Source organism: Triticum urartu, chromosome 1A (genome assembly GCF_056163025.1).
Source record: "Triticum urartu cultivar PI428250 chromosome 1A, HENAU_Tu73, whole genome shotgun sequence".
Taxonomy (NCBI): Eukaryota; Viridiplantae; Streptophyta; class Magnoliopsida; order Poales; family Poaceae; genus Triticum; species Triticum urartu.
Genome location: NC_141873.1, coordinates 469,409,096 through 469,425,046, shown reverse-complemented (window position 1 = coordinate 469,425,046; position 15,951 = coordinate 469,409,096). Strand labels below are relative to the sequence as shown.

General features: G+C 46.1%; 3 protein-coding genes across 30 annotated transcripts; 1 reads left to right on the top strand and 2 right to left on the bottom strand.

The window, feature by feature from the left end:
• Positions 1-472: 472 nt before the first annotated feature.
• LOC125519780 (soluble inorganic pyrophosphatase) lies at positions 473-2,163 on the bottom strand. The gene is made up of 7 exons (XM_048684552.2): positions 1,941-2,163; positions 1,743-1,837; positions 1,511-1,618; positions 1,293-1,358; positions 1,054-1,174; positions 870-951; positions 473-764 (listed from the first exon to the last, which is right to left on the bottom strand). The coding sequence occupies exons 1-7, from the start codon at positions 2,074-2,076 to the stop codon at positions 722-724; spliced, it is 651 nt and encodes a 216-aa protein (XP_048540509.1). The 5' UTR covers positions 2,077-2,163; the 3' UTR covers positions 473-721.
• Positions 2,164-2,730: 567 nt separating this feature from the next.
• On the bottom strand, positions 2,731-5,198 carry LOC125519822 (sm-like protein LSM3A). The gene is made up of 3 exons (XM_048684596.2): positions 4,946-5,198; positions 3,819-3,914; positions 2,731-3,096 (listed from the first exon to the last, which is right to left on the bottom strand). Exons 1-3 carry the CDS (start codon positions 5,060-5,062, stop codon positions 3,016-3,018), a joined length of 294 nt encoding a protein of 97 aa, XP_048540553.1. The 5' UTR covers positions 5,063-5,198; the 3' UTR covers positions 2,731-3,015.
• Positions 5,199-5,316: 118 nt separating this feature from the next.
• LOC125519790 (uncharacterized) lies at positions 5,317-15,213 on the top strand. Of its 28 annotated transcripts, none has more exons than XR_015604474.1 (13): positions 5,317-6,208; positions 6,399-6,447; positions 6,742-6,962; positions 7,074-7,225; positions 7,310-7,354; positions 7,434-7,478; positions 7,557-7,615; positions 8,129-8,195; positions 8,715-8,917; positions 9,794-9,972; positions 10,330-10,417; positions 13,707-13,832; positions 13,976-15,213. XR_015604474.1 is itself a non-coding variant. In XM_087525886.1 (10 exons), the coding sequence occupies exons 3-10, from the start codon at positions 6,940-6,942 to the stop codon at positions 9,866-9,868; spliced, it is 669 nt and encodes a 222-aa protein (XP_087382012.1). In that variant the 5' UTR covers positions 5,317-6,208; positions 6,399-6,447; positions 6,742-6,939; the 3' UTR covers positions 9,869-10,171. The 28 variants fall into 28 exon arrangements, 3 of the variants coding, with proteins under 3 accessions (XP_087382012.1, XP_087382014.1, XP_087382017.1); XR_015604469.1 differs by having other exon boundaries at positions 9,794-9,989; positions 13,976-15,208; XR_015604472.1 differs by lacking the exon at positions 13,707-13,832 and having other exon boundaries at positions 13,976-15,209.
• The last annotated feature ends 738 nt before the right edge of the window (positions 15,214-15,951 follow it).

Genomic DNA, 15,951 nt, shown 5'->3' with positions numbered 1-15,951 from the left:
ATCCATTCTACAAGTACATGATGATACGGAAGATGACCTGGATGGCCACTGTCCTCTCAGTGTGTCAGCAACTCAGCATTGGTACGACTCCAAATGGAAGGAGGGACACACAATATCCGGAATTAAAAAGATGGGGTTAGCTTATTCAATTTTGAAGTTTGTAGACCAAAAATGGTCAATCTGACAAGGGGTGAAAAAACACTTAGCTCATACTGTATATCAATGTGACAAATTGTTATATTATTGTTCATATAGTAAGAATTGAACATGATACACGGGCCAAACCACATGGTCTTCAATACAAATTTGAGATAGGTAGTACTACGGTATCTCAGATATCAATGTGTCAATGTGACAAATTGTTATATTATTGTTCCTTCAGTAATAAGAACTGAAGATACACGAGCCAAACCACGAGGTCTAGAATACAAATTTGAGATATGGCATTACCACAGTATCTCAGATATCAATGTGATAAATTGTTATATTATTGTCCGTCCAGTAAGAACTGAAGATAATACACGAGCCAAACCACAAGGTCTCGAATACAAATTTGAGATACATAGTACCACAGTGATGGGAAAATATGGCTAATACAAAGCAAGAATGTAGAAATACAAACTCGCTTGGTTGTTCATCAGATCCCAAATGTTCCGAGGGGATCTTCTTTGCATCCCATCATAGGAGGAAGGGCAAAGGAAAAATAGTAATAGTACACACTCTACTGCCTTAGGCTGTGCATAATGTATTCTGCGTACAGATCCCTGAAAAGAAACAAATCAATTTAGGTCAGCATAGATCGACGCCTTCCGTCGTCAATGCCTCTTGAGCTTGATTACTGATCATCGTCCAAAATGGCGAGAGCTTACATGGAGTGCTGGATGGCAGCACGAGCATCATCGGCCTGGAGGAAGTCGTTGACAGCCACCTCCTTGTTCTCATTCTTCTTGTCTGAAAGATTTGATCAGCCAAGAATCACACACTTGAAGTCTGAAGATGCATGAAAAGGTTGCGGAAATGCGAGATATATAATGCAGGGAATGGTATACGTACAATCTTCGAAGAAGCGGCGGATCTCCTGGAGGCGATGGGGAGAGAGCTCGCTGAGATGGTTGAGGTTGTGGTACTCGGGGTCGTCGGCGCAGACGGCTATGATCTTGTCATCCTTCTCTCCCTGTTTAAGAAAAACAAAAAACAGAGAGTATGATATGAATATAAGCTTGATGCCAAAATGGTGGCTGGAAAGTTGACTTGTGCGCTTGGACAGGGATGAGGGGATTGGTTCAGCGTGCCTGATCGATCATGGGCATGAGGCCGATGGCCCTGGCCCGGAGGAAGGTGCCGGGGAGGACTGGTTCCTGGTTTGAAAAGAAAAGAAAAGAAATGATTAATTAACACGCGGTTGTCAGAAAAGAACGGTGGGTAATGCAGACGGTGATGCCTTGACAGGATTGTTAATTTGCACTTGTCATGACAGGACGATGATTGGAGTGTTGGTCGATTCACTCACCTGCATGAGGACGAGGACATCGATGGGGTCGTTGTCCTCGCAGAGGGTGCGTGGGACGAAGCCGTAGTTGTGAGGGTACACCACGGAGGAGTAGAGGATCCGGTCGACCTGGCAGGCAGATGATGATCTCACATCTCAGAACACATCCACGATCCATGCCGATGCAAATTAACAGGGAAAAGGGTTTGAGAGAGGCGAGGGAAGGGAATGCGCGCGGGCGCAGACTGCAGACCTTGATCATCCCGGTCTTCTTGTCGAGCTCGTACTTGACCTTGCTCCCCTTGGTGATCTCCACCACCACGTTGAACACCGCCGGAGCGCCAGGGCCTGCACCGGCCAATTCACGCAAAGATTAACTAATCAGCATACGTTCCGCGTGAGCGACCAACCAGCAGCTCCGGATCTGAGACGAAATGGGGAAGGGGCTCACCGATCTCGAGGTCGTGCCACGGGTGGGCGGCGACGGACCTCCGGGAGAGGGAGGAGAGGATCCGCTCGTTGAGCCGCGGCGTCTGCCTCTTGGGCTCCGCCGCCGCCTTCTCGCCGGCGGCCTTGTCCTGGCTCATCTTCGATCGAAGGAGGTCGCTGCTTAATTTGCTGTGTGCGCTGGATCGTTGCGCGGCTCTGAGGACGGGATGGCCGAAACGTCCGCGGCCCGGCGTGCATATATAGGAGAGGAGTTGGCGGGGCGGGGGGACGAGCGGTGAACGCGTCGTCGTCGGATGCATGCGGTGCCGTGCCGGTGCGAAGCTTCGGCCCCGCACCGTCAACAAAAAACATAAACGGTTTAAACAAACTGGGCAACTGGCCGGGCAGAATCCCTGCACATGCGGAACGTGCATGGATCAAGGCATCCGGTCACTCACAGCGCACTAGGCGCCATCGTTCATGCGTACATATACGTAAATAATAGTAAATACATAAAAAGCTGCCACCGGCACGATGCTGCGGTCAAATTTAAATTGGTTTTTCTCGTGATGGGGGGCACACGGCGCCATGTTCATCGACGTGCCGTGATCATCGTGTCAGCTTTGGGGGGGTCTCGCCCGGCTGGAAGGAGTGACCCACCCACCACCACCGGTTTTTGTTTCGCGAATTTGACTTATTACATTTCATATCGTAGCACAAAAATCAGTTCGCCGTGAACCGCAACTGTGAACGCGCAGTGAATGTTGATGCTGCTAGATGCCATTCAGAGGTAGGCGCTGGGAGAGGAATGATTAACTCAAGCTTCCCTCGACTATGGTCTAATGGATGAACAGGTGCCTGAATCAGATCCATCTACATAACAGATGTGAGTACAGTGTTTTCTCTTTGTATCAGGATACATGGATGATTGATTAACTCAAGTTATGCAGTGTCTCACGAGCCGGTAATGCTCCAGATAACATGTATAAGCTGATGCATGTCATCCGGATAGCGCTGCTGCCAATGCCCATTGAATGGTAGTTGTTCCGCCCTGACTTCAGACGGTCCCCAAGGGCGGCGAGACCAGTATCACGCCATCAGACGGTCCGCAAGGGCGGCGAAACCAGTATCACGCCATCTCCTCGGACAAAAAGGTAGGGGATGGTGCGCTTGCTGGTCTGGAATCATTGGAATAGAGAATATAAGTTAGTAGTAAATCTATTGCATATCAGCAGCCAAAAGTATCTGACACCATTTTGTGCTGTTGTATCGAATTACCCCAAACTATGGAAACGGTGACCACACAGAATTTTAAAAGTTAACGAAATGAAGAAAACAAGTAACCAGGTTCAATAGTAAAAGAAGATGAATTATCATATACACTGTAAAGTGATTAAGTGACCATAGTGACATGAGCCACATAGTACATCTAGTAATACGTGGAAGAAAGTTTCATTAAATAAGTTAAAAACCCTGACTACAATAACTGTAAACAAAAGAAATTGGTGCTATGCTTATTATGCAATATAACACAAGTGTTACCAGCAGAATACAAGCAGGTAAGACTGCTCATTTATAAACACAAAGCATTTTACACGTTACTATGCAACTGACACTGGGTTATCGTTAAGCAGCATCATGGTAAAACAATGCGCCTCCCAAATTACATGTGAGTGCAGAACTGACGATTGTGTGAGACATGACTTAATGTTAAGCAGTATCAGGGTAATCGTGCCAAACCCTCACTCCAGAGGCTCTACACATCATTAACACAAACTAAATAAACATATTGGAATAACTAATGATTTTGATTTGGAACAAACAGTAGTCGACGGTCTGAATTTGAACAAACTCACATCAGCATACAGTTCAAAATTTCGAGGAACGAGAAAGTACTTACACGAACAATCTCCTCGTAAGTCTCATCATCAATTTCAATGGAAGTCACTATCTCTTCTACATCTCCAAGTATCATATTGAGATGTTGATCATAAGCCTGGATCAAAGGAAGAATAAAGGAAACTTAGAAACAGAGAATCTCAAATAGTGGCCATGCTGATGCCCCAGGGTCAAATTTCCCAGCTGTCAGTACAACTGAATAACAATGCATTAATACAGTGTATGGCCCATGGGGCGCATCATATAACCCACATATGTTTTTTCCAGGTATACAATTGTAATGAATCGGTGAAATGATAATAATGCCCAGCGGGTAATAAGTTATAACCTCTTAACTTAAGCAACCCGAAGTCTTACATTGGAATGCCGAGATGATTTTGCCATTACGTTCCTACATATTTCTATGAACTCAAAATTAAAATACTACATTGCAAGACATCTGGTTCCACTAATCGATAAAACTCTGAAACCAGCATGTTATGCTTTATTCTAAAGTAAGCGGCCATTCTTTTTTCCTTTTTTTTTCTTTTTTTAAAGGAGGATTACCCCCGGCCTCTGCATCAAAATGATGCATGCAGCCATCTTTATTAAGTTATTCAACAGAATCTGACAAGATAAATACAAAGATCAACCAATCCCTAGAAAATGATGCCCAAAGTCTTGCATTGAAATGCCGAGATGATTCTGCCACCACAATCCAACATATTTCTATGAACTCAAAATTAAAATACTACACACATTGCAATTCATCTGGTTCCACTAATCGAGAAAACTTTCGAATCAGCATGTTAAGCTTTATCTAATGTAAACGGTTATTGTTGATGTCCATAACGAAAGCTTCTACTCGCATTTATATCCAATGGAAGGGAAAAAGGGTACATCATATGAGTCTCTACACAGATAAATTTGGGTTCTGATGTCTTCCAGTTCAACCGGAAAGTCTGTTTACACACCACAAGACCACGGCAACTCATTTCTCTATGCATTAATATCAGCTAGTATTAAAATACATAAGGCAGCACAACCACATAGTGGACACATAAACAAGATCCCTCACGCAGCCAAGCTCAGGCAGCGAAAGCTACCAGATCGACAGCAGAAATTACAAAGAGGGGCGAGGAAACATACATGGAGCTTGCCGCGGAGCTCGCGGTCGGAGCGGAGCTTGACGTAGATGCGCTCGTCGAGGCTGAGCCGTATGAGATCCAGCGGCTCCTTCACCGCCACATCCTCCTCCGACGCCATCGCCGCCGGCTGGTACCCCCTTCCGCTGCTCTCCCCAAACCCTAGCTTCTGAATCGAGCTCTTTCACTTCCGCGGCGTTCTTTTTTTTCCTTGTCGGGTCGGAGAAGTACAGTACACAACCTGTTTGGGCTTTGCACTTCTGGGCCCATCTCTATTCCTAATAGAGCAGTTGGTAGTGTCTGCCGGTCAATTTTCGTCGCACCACTTTCGTCCGGTTTTTTTCGTCGGTTTACCTTCGCCCACCTCCCACCACCCCGTGCAAAACCAAAAAAAAAAAACATACGCCACCATCCGTGTCCCGATCCACCCGATGCGGCCGCCCTATCTCCCTCGTCTAGCGATGCAATGCCGCCCCAATCTCCCCGCTCCGCCGCCGCGGCCCCCCACCTTCCACTATCACCCGCTCAGCCACCTCCACCCCCCTCTACATCGCCGGGGGAACGGGCACACCTGGCGCGCCGCCTCGAGGCGGCGCTCGAGCAGGTGAGGAGGGAGTCGGTGCGGCAGGGCGCGGCGCTGGACGAGCTGAGGCGGCGGCTCGAGCGGCGGCGGGCGCGCGCGTACGACACACCCTCCTCTCGATCCAGATGCGACCTCTCTCCCACTCCGCCGCCGCCCCTACTGCTCCGCCGCCGCCCCCTCGATCTGTTTCCTACATCGATTGTCAAGAATGCCCCAGCCGCCATAGCCTCCGCCGCGCGATGTCCGGCTGAGACGCGCCAAGGAGATCTCGCGACTCCGCCATGTTGGTGAGTACCCCACTTGACGGCTTGCTCCCGCCCCCCGCGCAGATCCTCTCCGCCGCCAACGAGCGCTATTCACCGGCCAGATTCCATCGGAGAGGAGGAGGTTCACCGGCCAGATCCTGATCCTCCTTCTACCACCGCTGCGTCGCTGCCCCAATGCTCCACACGATGCGCCGCCACCCGTATCCCAGAAATTTTTTGATCCAATCTTCGTCTCGCTGTCTCGTCTCACAGCATGCCGCCTCCCCTTTTCAAGATGGGGAGCTCGAGCGACCTCAAGCAACTACCACCGCCGCCGTCACGTATGGCCCTGCGAGCTCGTACAGCGTGTGCCCCGCCCTCCCTCCTCCGCCCCTGTCAGCCACGAAGGCTATGCCCGTCTATGGATTCTCAGTCTCAGGTGAGCTTCCCTCATTCCATTTGATACCATGTATTCTTCCTGGTTTGGACAGCATACAGTTTGATTTGTGCCCCTGCGATTTTTATGCATGAACTTTAGAACAGAAAAATGAATCTTGAGGAATGGGTTTACCTTCATGGAGATAATTCAAGGGTGCAATTTTCTGATCCACTCTTTTCTTGAATGGCAGGGAATGCTCACCTTAGGCCCTGTACGGTGGGTAGCTTGACGTTGTTGAGGTACGACGGCTGAATCTGAGTACTACTACTTTGCTTGTGCGCTTGCGTGGTGAATTGAATGTATAATTTTTTTTCTCCTGACTACTGTTTTCATTTCCGAATAATGGTTTTAAATGAACCAAATTGCCTCTGTAAGGTAGTTGATATTTATGTAGCTTCAAGCTTTCATTTCTTGTGCCTGAGGATAGTAGTTGTTTGTGTAGCTTCAAGGTTTATTTTCTTTTGCTTGATGATAGCAGGGTTGAGTAGATTATTGCCACACCCTGATATGGTCGGCCGTCCTTGTATTTTCAGGCTCTTGAATATTGTTGATCGAGTCAATGGATGTTTCCTGGTTGCTCTTATGGTGAGGATCAGGTACTTCTCTTCGACGATGATGTCGCCAACACAGCAGATGTAGCTTGCGGATCCCACGGCATGACTCAGATGCTGACGATGAACCGGACTACCCGTTGTAATCTGAACACCTAAAGAAGGTTCCTATACTCCTCCATGTTGGTTAACATTTGCTTCAGGTTCACTGTCGTTGAGTTATTTGTGTTATTTTTCAAACAAGCTATTACCAACTTATGTTGCATGTGTGCTACTAAATTTATCTTTGTTAATTAGGATGATGTTCACGTCAGGGCAGGACTTGAGGGAGGGCGTGGTTGTTGGAGGACGCCGCCGCCACCATTGCGGAACTCTAGGGTCAGGGGGTGGTCTGCGGTCAGCGAGGACCGGCAAGGCCGTGTCAATCGTTCCCTACATCACGGATCATCACAGATATTTACATTCTGTTTGTTTTCTGAATTTTTCTGTTCATTTCTGTATTTCCTGATCGTTTGTATGCTTCACCTGTCCTGAACATCATTTCTTGCAGCGAGGAGCGGCGCAAGGCCGTGCCCTATATCACCGAACATCACAGGTATTTACGTTCTGTTCATTTTTCTATATTTTTCTGATTGTTTGTATGCTTCACCTGTCCTGAACATCGTTTCTTGCAGCGAGGAGCGGCGCAAGGCCGTGCCCTACATCACCGAACATCACAGGTATTTACGTTCTGTTCATTTTTCTATATTTTTCTGATTGTTTGTATGCTTCACCTATCCTGAATCGTAGGTACATAGGTATACAGATACAATGTGAGGGCGCTGGACGCACACTCATTGAGAGGGACCTCTGCCAGGTACGCAATGTTGTGTAATGAAAGACCGTCTTGCTCGATTGATCCATTGAGTTCGTATGTTTATTAAAAAAAATTGTACATTGCGCGTGATCGGGTGTTAATTTTATCTACACCTGTAAAATGTGTGTTGTATTACTCGTCATTACCACTATTTATGAACTCTCTATTTGAACTATCAGGAATCATTGAACTATTTGGTATGGATTAAGAATTTAAGATGATTGTGTTCGTTTTGATGTTTCTGTGCTAAAGTGCCTGCAGGCAATAGGAAATGTTATGTTTTCTCGATTCTTACCATGGTTAAACTCGCGGTGTATTTTTAGATATTGTTATGTAGTCTGCTTTGCACCGCATTTATGGAGCTGGATTATTTACCTGCTTTCGTTAGCTTATGCAAGTTCGTTTGGTGAAGAAGATAGTTTTGTAGTTCGTTTTGTCGATGTGATTCTGTAAACTATGTATTGCACCTCGTATTGGGAACTTTCTCTTAGATTGATCGTTGGTTCTAAACAGGTGGTCCTCGTGCATGAATTGTTTATCGTAGTTGAGGTTGCACATAGAATGCGGAAATATATCACGGGTACAGTATTCAGGTTTTCTGAATTTTACTGCAGTTGATGGTGCTTTTCCAGTATATTACAATGTTTATGGTTTAATCATAAAGTGTTGAGATACTAGACAGGTGAGAGATACACAATCAGGTTGTGGACTAATCTTAGTCTAAACCTAGGTTTAAATATTGTTCAGAATATAGTGGAATAGTATGCTAGATTGTCAGGTCCGAGGAATCATGATTCTGAATTTACCAAAAGAATTCGATGGCTTAGCTGAAATGGTTCGATCAAACAGAAAGTATACCTTAATGGAGGATCTTGTGTTTTTTAAGGAACACTTGTGACCTTCCCTAGCTATATCAGCTAGGGATTGGTTACGAGCATATCTGAAATCATAATAGAAAACTGACAAGATGTGTTGAGGATCTTTTTCCTACTACGCATGAGTAGTCTTTGCTACTAGCACTTTTAGCAGTGGAATGGATTTGGTTGTGAACAGTCTGATCCACCCAAATCTCACTTTGCCTGACCATGCACCTGTGAAGCTTTTGTTCGAGATGGACGAGCGAAGACGCGTCCGAACGACCGCCAAATTGTGGCAGAGGACATGAGTGGCCAGGACCATTGCGAGCCGGGTAGACGCAGGCATGGTGAAGTGTGTTGGCAGAGCAGATATGGGAAGTTGGGCAGGGAACCAGCGGAGTGGCAGGCGTTGCAACGGAGTTCGGAGGACGTATCATGGTGGGAGGTGGGGCAACACGGGTCTTCGGTCTGAAGAGTTATTTTCTCAACTATTTTTGGATATAGTTTTCTCAACGGCTCTGTCTGCAAGGGGCATGTTGGAGAGGCTAGGAGCAAGGATTTTGTAGTAGAGATATGGTATGGGATGGAAACATATTTGGGAGATATGTTGCTGGGAACAAAGAAAATATTTACTTGTCAGTTTCCTGTTATCTCTTTCTCTCCCTGTCTCATTGCACTTACATGTGATTTTAGCTTATGTTCGTGCACAAATTTTATCCAGAAACCAAAGATTAAAATGGCGGGAGAAATCTAAGCTATCGTGGATCTGAAACCGCCCCGCGATTTGCATGGCTCGGTAAATAGCGGGAGATCAGGCGATTGCGCCATTATTTCCTTAATCGTCGTTGCAAAAATCCCGGCCGCGATTCTCTCTTGCCCGTGATTTTAATCTTTGCCAGAAACCAAAAAGAAGAAAATGTTTAAACCTGTTGCTGGCATCTTAGAAGCCGTTGCAAGCTTTGACCATATGGACTAGCTTTTGTCGATTAAAAACATACAGGTAGTTCTTGTAAGATACTTTCATCTATTCTCTAATTTACTTGCAGTATGAATTTTTCATCACATTGGCTTTTGGAGAAAATGCTTGCTTGAGAATTTAAGAGTTGAATGCTCGAATGACAGATTATGAGATACTGAGAAAGGAAATATTGCCTTTAGTGTGTTCATTTAATGAAGTGATTGGCCTCATTCGCAAATAATAAATAAAAATGAAGTTATTGGCCTCTTTTCTATTTGTTGCCCCATTTTTATATTGACATTGGGCATTTAGATACAACTAAAGGTGTTTTTGTTTTTTAAGATTTGTATTGTTCTTATGCAGAAATCAGTCGACGCCATTGCCCAGGTCATGCTCCCAGCCTGCACCAAAAATTCATCCGCCGACGAGTGGGATTGATATGCAGTAGGACGTCCATCTCAAGCATTCTCGGGATAAATAGCCTATGAAGTCAAGACCCTAGATATGGCCAAACTTCTCTCCAGGCCGCATGGTGGAGAGAGGTAGAGCTATGAAGAAGGTTTTGTGATTTATTTTTTGTTCTTTTTGTGGATTTGGGTGTGCTTGTAGTGGTGTAATCAAAATTAAAGAAGGTCCACTTTATGTGCATGATGTGAACATACAAGGTGAACTCACGACTACTAAACATAATATCTGGCAAGAAATGCAATTTACTCTTTAGATTGAAAGATGATTTGCTTATATCGCATCTTGTCTTTCCTTTGCCACTCCTTGGGTTTGATATGGATCCAATAAACCATGCACAGTTCTCTAATCATACATTTATATAATTGGGCTGTTTGATACAATATGCAATATGTGTGGCATGGCTAAATATTTCCCACTATGCTTTATCTCAGGATACTCAACTTTGGAGGACAGTGTCTCAATGGCGATCAACTGCGGATTCTTATTGAAGGACTGGCGACCATACAAATTTGTTAACAGGTGAATGACCATTACGACTTATTCCCATCCTTCATGTTAAAGAAAAAGAATACAAGTTGATTGGTCTTCACTCATACTTCATTGTGATGGCAAATAATTAGCATCATCTCCTTTTAATGACAGTGAAATTCTTTATACCAAATAAGCATGATATTTATTTATTTTCTCAATAGTTTTTTATGTACCATGCTATTTATGCTATTCAGACTACGTTGGCTCTGTTTCCATTCATAACCTTTTCTCACCTTCCATTATCCCTATGGTTATTCTTTTGTACAAAATCTTATTGTGTCTTCATAGATGAATTCTTAACAGAATTTGCTAATATATGTTCAAACTATCTGCGGTTTGTGACCCGGTTTTAAGAAATGAAGGAAAAATGTATGTTCCTCACGATTTACTACATGTTTCAAAAGAGAAGGTGATTTAGACCTTTTCAACTTGCTAAGTTTATCTTTTTGTGATATCAAATGTTGGGAATGGCTTATTCTATGGTTTTTAGCATGTTTATAGAAAAACACAAATTTTTACTAGACTTCAGCATTCATTATTGACGACTTCTACAAGTCATGCATTTTATTGGTATTAGTTTTTAGGGAATATGGTACCGCATGATGGAGGATGGTAGAAAATCAGATCTAAGTTTGCACCAAATGTGACTTTGCCTTTGTCATATGGAAATGTCTCACGCTGACGCTATATCTAACACTAACATTCGGCGACGTTTCGCGCCGTCACCCTCTTGGGAGCGTTGTCATTGAGCTCGGGGGTCGTTGTTCGTGCCTCGGCGAGGTGTTAGGCTTGTTCTAGGCTCATGCTGTATCTTTTGATCTACTTTGTAAGGGGACCTCTCCACTATATTGTATCGTTCACCCGTGTACTTTGTTTCGTTGCTTAAAGCAAGGCGAAAGCCTGTTCCGAGAGAGGGATAAGTGCCAATCGGCCAGGTTTCTGATCCTGGCGCATGTGCTAAGTACCGAGTGTTGGTGCTTCCCTAAGGGGACGATCAAGGAGCATAACAAAGATGTAGTGACAAAAATATAGCGGCATAGTTTATTAGATCCGATGGTCTGATGGAGAAGGATGAATAGAGGAGAAAAAACCACATGTATATTAGCGAGGTGAGTGTAGGAAGAAACGTCTTGAAAATAGGAAATGAGGAAGGCAAAAGTTCCCTCTAGATAGAAAAAGAAGACTAATATTGGGGTTCTCTATATAACAATAGTAAAACAATGTGTGGTTACATAATATTTATATTATCCAGTGGCAACATATGTACATTTAATTGCTTTGGTAAGGAGGGTATGCACACCTTTTCCTAAATATTAGTATATTTGTTTATCCGTATTATTGCCCGTAGTAACGCACGGGCATTTTGCTAGCTTTCCTAAATTTTTACCTTTTCTTGGTAACAACAAATATTTTCTATGTTTTCCACCTATTGAAGAAAATCACCCCTCCATCGATATTAGCATTTTTTTGAACTGAGATCTCCGGGTTATGATTTTTTTGTGATTCTTTCCAATTGTGACCTCTCCTTCCACTCCGGCTCCTTCTCGCATAAACACCTCCACCACAGCCGGGTGACACCGCCCCAGGCCTCCTGCCTCTCCACACCTTCTCCGCCACCTCTTTCTCGTACTCCATTAACAATCCCTCCGCCACATTTGTCCACGGCGGTGTCGAGGGCATGGCGCAGCAGCGTACCAGCGGTAGAGCAGCGTATAGCAGTAGGAAGCAACACGCAGCAGGCGAGGCGAGCGGCCGACGGTGGAGGGCGGAGATGCGGCCGGCGTGGTTAAGGGGGCGACCAGCAGAAGATGGCCACGACTGGAGGCGGCGCGAGGCAGGGGCGCGACAGCGGGGCGAGCGAAGGGATAAGCGGCAGCAGACGGGGCGAGCGCAGCCAGCGAGAGTGTGGCACGCGGCCAGGGTGTGTGTCGCGCGGGGCACAGTGGTGCGGTGGCTGCGGCGAGCGCGACGGCAGCGGCGGGCGCGACCGACGCGGTGTAGCATGGGCGTGGGCATGGAGAGGGAGTGGCCCCGCGGGTGCGGAAGAAGAGCGACAGGCTCGGGCATGGGCGTGCATAGGAGCGGGCATGTGCCACGGGGTCAATCCGAGGAGCTCGGTGGCTACCCCTGCAATGGCCATGGCGGACGGCGGTTCTCGGCCACGGAGAAATACTTAACAAGAGCAAACGAGAGGGGAAACATGGGAAAGGCAAGAGGAGATCATGGCGGTGTCAATGGCGCCCTAGGGGAAGACATGGGAGCTCGGGGCGGCGCGGATTGGATGGCAATGTCGCGGTGGCCCAAGGTTGAGGAAGACGGCAACGACGTCAATGCGGGGGTGCTGGACTTGATCTCGTTGGCGCAGATGAAGTAGCGAAAGGCGTTTGGAGCTCCTCGACAAGCTCCTAGCCCGCAGGGAGGGCAGTGGCCATGTGGACGGGGTCGGTCATGGTGGCCGTGGCGTCTGACTTCGTTCAGATCGACGGGATCGAGCGAGCGAGGAGGAGAAGTGGATTTGGGAGGGGCGTCGAGGAGGAGTGAGGCCATGGGGGCAGGGAAGGAAGGGTGTCACCCTTATCCATTCCCCTTCGATCCAGCGAGGTGGTCGGGCGGGAGCCCGGCTCTATAGCGACGTGGCTAGGGGAACAGGAGAAGACGGCCGCGCGGGGACTGGACCACTGAGCCGGTTCGATGGCAAGGCCCGGGGGGCAGGGCGAATCCCCTTTTACATCGTCCTTTTGGTTTTTCAATGTATTCTAATCTGTTTCTCCTTTTTAACACTGTTTTCTATTTATTCTTATCAACTAAATGATCTCTACTCCTAATGTCTCAGTTGGTAGTCTCCGTTCCGGGTTTATTTTCGTCCCACCTTTCGAGCGAGGGAGAGGGGGAGAGAGAGTGAGGAAGAGGGAGGGAAAGAGTGTGTGTGTGAGAATTTGATGGTAAAAAAGGTCGTCAATGTCACTTAATATGTATGAGAATATTAAATGAAATTTTAACATAATTGATATTGAATTTTTAAAGTTAATGTGGCCCCGTTGCAACGCACGGGCGTTCTTCTAGTATTGGTAATGTATGGGCTACTACTCCTCAGTTAATATGTTGGCCCATATTACTTCCTTGTGCAAACTGAAAAATCGATGCTCCCCGCCGAGCTTGAAGGGATAAACTACACTGCACTGGTGCTGTAGTCTGTAGCTGTCTAAATTTAGCTTGTCTCAAAAAAAAAACTGTCCAAATTTAGCTCTCCTACATCTCAGAAAATGAGTTTAGTTAGCTATTCTATGCAAGGGGGCGGTCAAAACTCAGAACGGTGTGCGTAAGCCAGAAACATTCAGCTCGACCATGGAGATCCCAACAACAAAAAGAAGGATTACCATGGAGATTCTCAAATGGCATTATTGTAAGTTTATAACGGAACCACACAAAAGACCGGGGGTGAAATGTGTTAGATTTTCGCCTCTCCGCAAAATGGATTCAGTGCTAAAAATCGAACACAAACTTTTTCAATAACACAAACTCACTAGTGAAAGGGTTTCTTGACAGGGCATTCGACGTCAAGTACCAGCCGATGTCATCAACCATCTCATGCTCAATATACGAAAACAAACTACGAAGGACTAGCACCGCCTTGTAAACACCGACGTGTTTGTCAGGCTCAGCCCCGCGCCAAGGCGGTTTCCGGTTATCACTAATCGGCTCTGATTCACCCGGCTAATCAGATATTCATACTAGTATAAAAAGCACCCGATCCGCCATGGAGTCATGTAACCTGAATCAGCTGAATGCCTTGCCGACTGTCAGCTGCCAAACAAATTTCCCCCGCCAAGATGTGCTCCAGAACCATTCCACTCCAGTTCAGGGCTCGTTCGGCTAATCCTGTCTCTAATGGGACTGGAGACAATTACTGGATGGGGTCACGGGGGATCAATTCTCTCCGACTGTCTCCGATCCCCACCGAACCGAACAGGGGCGCTCTGAACGCAGCGGTTCCGAACAAGGCGGCATGCTGCAAATTCCTCCCCGGCGTCGCCTCCGTCGCGCCTAGTTCGTCGCCGCTGCGGCATGTGACCCGCGGCGAGCAGAGGCCGTGGAGCTCCCCCGTGGCGAGGACGAACGACGGCGCCGCGGAGGGCGAGCCGGAGGCGCCGGGGGAGGCCGAGGGGAAGCAGGGAGACGAGGAAGTGGCGAGGAGGAAGAGCGCCGCGCAGGAGGTGTTTGAAGGCCTGTACATCTGCGGCTACGTCCTGTTCTACAGGATTGGTGAGTGCGTCTGGTACAAAGTGAAGGAAGGCATCGCCAAACTCCGCAAGAAACGATGATACCCTCCATGCTGTGGGTTGATCGGGTTAATTACGTACTACCAGTGCTTATTATTCCGTGATTAGTCCCCTCCATGCTCGCTGTGACGCCTCGTACTCGTACGCATGGGGATTGTGTTCTCCTTTGTAACCGATCGCATGTAAGGTTTGCTGGATTCACAAGAGACTGTATTGATCTGGTGGTTTCCAGTTGGGATTACCATGATTAATTACCCGGGTGGATTGAGATCATTGGTGCGTGAGACCAAAGAACTACACGGGTTTACAACTAATGACTTGACAAACTTCCCGGGCTTGCTTATCCAATCCGAACGGCGCTGACCAAACGATGTCCAAAATTTAGGACTCTCTTAGCTGGCGAACATTCGCTGGAAGGGATGGCACTTCAAACGATTTCGCTACCAGTTTTATTTGTGAGGGGATGACAACTTATTGTAAACAACAAGGTGGTTTCTTCAGAAGAAGGCATTTTCGTTACTCTCATCGTTAGATCTAGCGAAGCAACTACAACTGTGAGGAAAATCGCTCACTTGCGATCCCACTCCCAGCTGACGTTCGCCAGATAACACTACTGATAATTTAAATTCCTTTTTGCTCAAGAAAAATAAGAAAATTTATGCGTTGCAAGCAGAGTTAAAAATTTCAACGAAATTTCAGTGGAGTCCGAAATATTTTTAACTCCGAAATTTTGAGGCATATTCGAAATGATTTCAAAAAAAGTAAGTTATGTTAGAATTCATTAAAATTAAGTGAAATTTGAAATCTGAAACGCAAAAATAATTTCCGAAATACGTTAAATTTCTGAATTTTTGCATATTTAAGCGAGGTCCGAAATTATATTCTTTCCGAAATTAAAAACCTTGGTTGCACGCCTAACAGTTGGCAAGGGGTTACCAAGTCCCAGTTTTGTGGTGGTTGAACTAGTTAGAGGTAGTAAGTAGAGAGGATTAGTTTACACATGATATGATCTTTTAAACTCTAATGAGTGCTCTTAAAATAGCAGTAAATTGAATGTTTATAGAGAAGAAAATAATAGAATATTGGAATGGCTTGAGTGCAACCCAAAAATTGTCATGCAGCGCTATCCAGGAAACAAAACGTTTGAGAGTGATATAGAGAGAATTGGTCTTCTTACGGTGCAGAAATTCGCCCAGTTTTTTCCTCATTTTTGACCGAAGGACATTAAAATGACAGGAGGAT